The sequence below is a fragment of the Oncorhynchus keta genome, chromosome 19, assembly GCF_023373465.1.
Source record: "Oncorhynchus keta strain PuntledgeMale-10-30-2019 chromosome 19, Oket_V2, whole genome shotgun sequence".
NCBI classification, from domain to species: domain Eukaryota; kingdom Metazoa; phylum Chordata; class Actinopteri; order Salmoniformes; family Salmonidae; genus Oncorhynchus; species Oncorhynchus keta.
Genome location: NC_068439.1, coordinates 5250773 through 5256529, shown reverse-complemented (window position 1 = coordinate 5256529; position 5757 = coordinate 5250773). Strand labels below are relative to the sequence as shown.

Genomic DNA, 5757 nt, shown 5'->3' with positions numbered 1-5757 from the left:
GAGAGAGACAGAGAGAGACAGAGAGAGACAGAGAGACAGAGAGAGAGACAGAGACAGAGAGAGACAGCCAGAGACAGAGAGAGAGAGACAGAGAGAGAGAGAGAGAGAGACAGAGACAGCACAGAGAGACACAGAGACACAGAGATTAGAGAGAGCACACATCAGGCCAGAGACAAGAAGAGAGCACACAGAGAGAGAGCCAAGCACAGAGAGAGAGAGACAGAGAGAGAGAGACAGAACTGTTTCCAGATCAGTTAAGAAGACAGTGATTAATAAACACACTTCCATGCAGGTTGTAGTAGATAGGAAAGATAACCATGGCAACATAATCCTGGTAGATGGAAGGAGACTGACAGGTTGAAAGGCCAGCCGGACCACAGATAGACAGACAGGACAGAGAGAGTTAGGGAAAGAGTGAAAGAGAGAGAGAGAAGGGGAAGTAGAGTGAGTGAAAGAGGGAGAGAGAAGGGGAGTAGAGTGAGTGAAAGAGGGAGAGAGAAGGGGAAGTAGAGTGAGTGAAAGAGGGAGAGAGAAGGGGAAGTAGAGTGAGTGAAGGAGAGAGAGGGAGGTAGTGTCATTTAAAGCTGAGCCGAGATGCATGCTGTCCCTGTAGGGAGTGGTAATAAGTCTGTTTATCAGCCCTGTGACTCAGCTACCACAGGGGGACAATATCACTACTGCACACACACACACACACAATTAACCCAGTCATCACTCAAGTCTTGCTCAGTGGTACAAACTAAATCCTGTCAGTCTCTACCGGACAGGCCGTCAGTCTCTACCGGACAGGCCGGAAGTCTCTACCGGACAGGCCGGAAGTCTCTCGGGACAGTCCAAGTCTCTACGGGACAGGCCGGAGGTCTCTACGGGACAGGACCTACGGGTCAGACTGTCAGCCTCTACGGGTCAGACTGTCAGTCTCTACGGGTCAGACTGTCAGTCTCTACGGGTCAGACTGTCAGTCTCTACGGGTCAGACTGTCAGTCTCTACGGGTCAGACTGTCAGTCTCTACAGAGGTAAATCTATGGAGGCAGAGACCCTGTCTGAACTCTTGTCTGAGCTTGGCCGTGTCACACGTTTGTTTTACTATACTTGTGGGGACCAAGTCATTGGTTCCCATTCAAAATCCTATTTTCCCTCACCAGTAAGCTTGACCCGTAAGCCTGACCAGCAAGCCTGACCAGCAAGCCTGACCAGCAAGCTTGACCAGCAAGCCTGACCAGCAAGCCTGACCAGCAAGCCTGACCAGCAAGCCTGACCAGCAAGCCTGACCAGTAAGCCTGACCCGTAAGCCTGACCCCGTAAGCCTGACCCCGTAAGCCTGACCCCGTAAGCCTGACCCGTAAGCCTGACCCGTAAGCCTGACCCGTAAGCCTAAAAATAGCCCTTTTCCTGGTGGGGACCTGCAAAATGTTTTCTTAGTTTTACTATCCACCAACCACACAGCGAAAACTATTATCATAGTAACTGACCTGCTGGTCATAGCCTACTACATACAACTGAAACAATTAGACTGCTGTCCATAGGGCCCTCCCTGTGGCTGTCCTCCATACCCCACAACATAGGGCCCTCCAGGGGTCTGTCCCCCTCCGTATGGGGCCCCTGGTGCTCCCCCAGCCTGCCTCCCCTGTCCTGGGGCCCCAAGCCCCCGTAGGGCCCTCCTGGTGCAGCCCCTCCAGCATTTTGACTCCCTGGACAGCTCCCACGGGCGAGCCCGATGGGCCAGAGCCTCCATACTGTCCTGGTGGAGCAACGGAGATCCGTGGGGAGAGGGGCCACGGGTGGAGCACTACCCCACGGAGCACCAGGGGGTGGGTGTTCGGGGAAGTTAGCCCCTCCAGCTTGTCCTCCTGGATAACCCTGGCGAGAGGGGAGGAGGATGTTCAATTGGTTAACACGATAAAACACAAATCATAAACATAGTAGCCTAGGTTACTGTCGATTCCCTTTTCTATTAGTAAAGACAGCGAGGAGCCTATTGTGTCGCCGAAATGTAAATATCACCACGTTGCCTAAATATCCAGGTCAAACTATACAACACAAATAACCAGATACGAATGATCGTTATCCCAATATAGCCTACTACATACAACTGAAACAATTAGCCTGGTTTACAGCCAATGGACTCTACCGGTCATTAATTGAGCAACATCAGGCCACTAAAGAACAAGCACTAGGCTTCAGCCAAGCACATGAAGCCGCAGGGGCAAACTTAGCCCAATACCACAGCCAATGGACTCTACCGGTCATTAATTGAGCAACATCAGGCCACTAAAGAACAAGCACTAGGCTTCAGCCAAGCACATGAAGCCGCAGGGGCAAACTTAGCCCAATACCACAGCCAATGGACTCTACCGGTCATTAATTGAGCAACATCAGGCCACTAAAGAACAAGCACTAGGCTTCAGCCAAGCACATGAAGCCGCAGGGGCAAACTTAGCCCAATACCACAGCCAATGGACTCTACCGGTCATTAATTGAGCAACATCAGGCCACTAAAGAACAAGCACTAGGCTTCAGCCAAGCACATGAAGCCGCAGGGGCAAACTTAGCCCAATACCACAGCCAATGGACTCTACCGGTCATTAATTGAGCAACATCAGGCCACTAAAGAACAAGCACTAGGCTTCAGCCAAGCACATGAAGCCGCAGGGGCAAACTTAGCCCAATACCACAGCCAATGGACTCTACCGGTCATTAATTGAGCAACATCAGGCCACTAAAGAACAAGCCCTAGGCTTCAGCCAAGCACATGAAGCCGCAGGAGAAAACTTAGCCCAATACCACAGCCAATGGACTCTACCGGTCATTAATTGAGCAACATCAGGCCACTAAAGAACAAGCACTAGGCTTTAGCCAAGCACATGAAGCCACAGGGGCAAACTTAGCCCAATACTACATATTGGACTGAAGGAGTCGAACGTTACTCCATATAACATAAACTCACCCCATTCCGTACGAATGTCCGCAACCGCAACATTCAAACGAGGCTACAAAGAAAACTGATGGGACTGTAGCGACGTCCAAGTCTGGGGTGTGAACTAGGTTTCTATTCAAGCGTTGATCGACATGGTAATGGCTCTATAGTATTGGAGAAAAGTTGAGAAAACGGACCCTCCGTTACATCTTGATGTGTCATGTCGTAACGTACAGCACGAATTACAATCTCTCTCCACCAAACAAGAAATGGACAGTGACGGGGGTAAAGGGGGGATACCTAGTCATTTTTTGCGTCATCATTCTCTAAGCCACTGTTTACTTCTAAGATCACTTTAGCACCGCCCTAAAAACCAGATTAAAATTCGACACAAACCTTGAAATAGGTATGTAAATGACACATTATATAAACTCTTTATAGTGTTTTAATTTACATTTTAGAGGCGATAAGGTGATGAGTTGGACAGATCAAGTGAAAAAAAGCTATTTTCCCACACAACATCTCTCCTTCTCACTATCATGCATTAGTTTCCCTTCCCCACCAGCTTTAAAAAAAGAAAAAGACCCGACGGGGCTCATTGCCGCCTTGAATCATGCAGAAATGGGCAGCGTTTAGGTCATGTAATTGATTATGTTGGAAACGGGAGAAATTGTGCTTTACAATGGTCTTGATTTTACAGTTGATCTGGAAGTACTACGTTTTTGGGGCGCTACAAATAAGGGCAATTGTACGGACCAAGGCGATGTACGAGTTTACGTTAGTCCACGTTAGTCCAAGGAACCTTACATGTTCTGTTTAAATGCAAATTGGTTCTGGAAGCCAAAAAGGGTCAAATAATCCATCTAAACGTGAGTCGATTCTCAATTGTGGTCCGGTTCTAGAAACATAAGCCCTCTACTTTCCTGTCACATCCAAGATATTTCACAACTAGAAAAGAAACATTAGCTGCACCGTGTTTTAACCGGTTAACAGGGTTACAGCAGACAGCATTTTTCCAGCGACAACACATTTGTCTTCCGTTTTACACCCAGGTGTTCTAGGAGAGGCTGATTAGCGCCGGGTCTTCCGCCCTTTTCACTGTAACACGGAGATATGTCCGTGTGGGAAGACTAACTCTATACAAAATAAATAAATACAAGTGTGTAGTACTTTAAAAAGTTGTCTTTTGAAAACCGGAGGTCTTACTGATGTGAAAGTACCGCAACAAGCGCCCGGCTCTAAACAAAACGCCCCGGTCAGATGATACTGTCGTCAATAGGCGCAGAAGCAGATAGCGACTACCGGGTAAGGGCCAGCGACGCATACTTATAGTTACCGTGTAACTAAAGGCAATTGTTTCAGGGGACAAATGATGCTTACTACATAAATGTAGCAGTGTATAATCACTCTGCTAGAACACAGAATCCGGTTATAATTGTAACTAGTTCCATGTTTATAGCCGCCTTGCTAAAAGGTTATCTGCAGTAACTTTGTTTTTGTAACAGTCAATAAGAGGTTATAGAGCGGTCCACTCATTTCACCACCTCAAACGACGACACACCACACGCATAGATGGACATATCACGACGCGGAACATTAAACAGCTAATATACACGTTTTATAATAAATATCAAACCAGGATAAGGTATATTTACCTGGCCGTAGTGGAAACTCATTTCGAAAAGAACTTCGATACCCACGTATCCGCACAGAATACGTTCAACCACCTTCTCGAAGCGGATTGGCGCATTTTGCTTGTCAGTCAAAACCACACCCACGTCCAACGCGTCTGATTGGGTCGAGAGAGTGGAACAAATGATCACTGTGGAACTAATGAGTCATACCTCGAGAATGCACCGAAACTACATGACCATATGAATCAGTCGTCATTACACACACACATACATCGAATCAATAGACCGATGAGGTGACACACAATTGGCCCAGAGGGACGGTTTAGCCGGACGGGGTGTCCTTGTCCCGTCGCGCTCTAGTGACTCCAGTGGCAGGCCGGGCGCATGCAAACTGACGCGATCGTCTATGGGGGGTGATATGTGCCAGAATTAAGCCTAGGCAACCGTATTACCGCAGATGTTATTGCTGGTGTAGCGAAATGCTTGTGCTTCTAGTTCTGACAGTGCAGCAATATCTAACAAGTAATATCTAACAATTCCACAACAAATGCATAATACACACAAATCTAAGTGAGGAATGGAATAAGAATATATAAATATATGGATGAGCATAGGTAAGATGCATCAGATAGCATAGAATACAGTATATACGTACATATGAGATGAGTAATGTAAGATATGTAAACATGATTAAAATGGCATTATTAAAGTGACTAGTGTTCCATTTATTAAAGTGGCCAATGAGTCTGTATGTAGGCAGCAGCCTCACTATGCTAGTAAGGCAGATAGCCTAGTGGTTAGAGCGTTTGACTTGTAACCAGAAGGTTGCTTGATCAAATCCCCAACCTAACTGACTTACCTTAAAGGTAAAATAATAAAAAAATTAAAAAAATAACAGTCTGATGTCCTTGAGATAGAAGCACTTTTTCAGTCTCTTGGAACCAGCTTTGATGCACCTGTACTGACCTTGCCTTCTGGATGATAGTGGGGTGAACAGGCAGTGGCTCGGGTGGTTGTTGCCCTCGATGATCTTTTTGGCCTTCCTGTGACATCGGGTGGTGTAGGAGTCCTGGAGGGCAGGTAGTTTGCCCCCGGTGATGCGTTGTGCAGACCTCACTACCCTCTTGAGAGCCTTACGGTTGTGGGTGGTGCAGATGCCGTACCAGGCGGTGATACAGCCCGACAGGATGCTCTCAATTGTGCAT

The 5757-nt window shown here is 47.3% G+C and overlaps 1 protein-coding gene across 1 annotated transcript in view; it reads right to left on the bottom strand.

Annotated features, from left to right (window-relative positions):
• The window catches only part of pef1 (penta-EF-hand domain containing 1), a 16924-nt gene extending 12012 nt beyond the window's left edge, over nucleotides 1-4912 (bottom strand). The window contains 7 exon segments of the mRNA XM_052469112.1: nucleotides 1474-1476; nucleotides 1508-1645; nucleotides 1648-1698; nucleotides 1701-1754; nucleotides 1757-1780; nucleotides 1783-1861; nucleotides 4574-4912. Coding sequence (XP_052325072.1) covers nucleotides 1474-1476; nucleotides 1508-1645; nucleotides 1648-1698; nucleotides 1701-1754; nucleotides 1757-1780; nucleotides 1783-1861; nucleotides 4574-4594 — 370 coding nt within the window. The 5' untranslated portion in view covers nucleotides 4595-4912.
• Nucleotides 4913-5757: the final 845 nt, after the last annotated feature.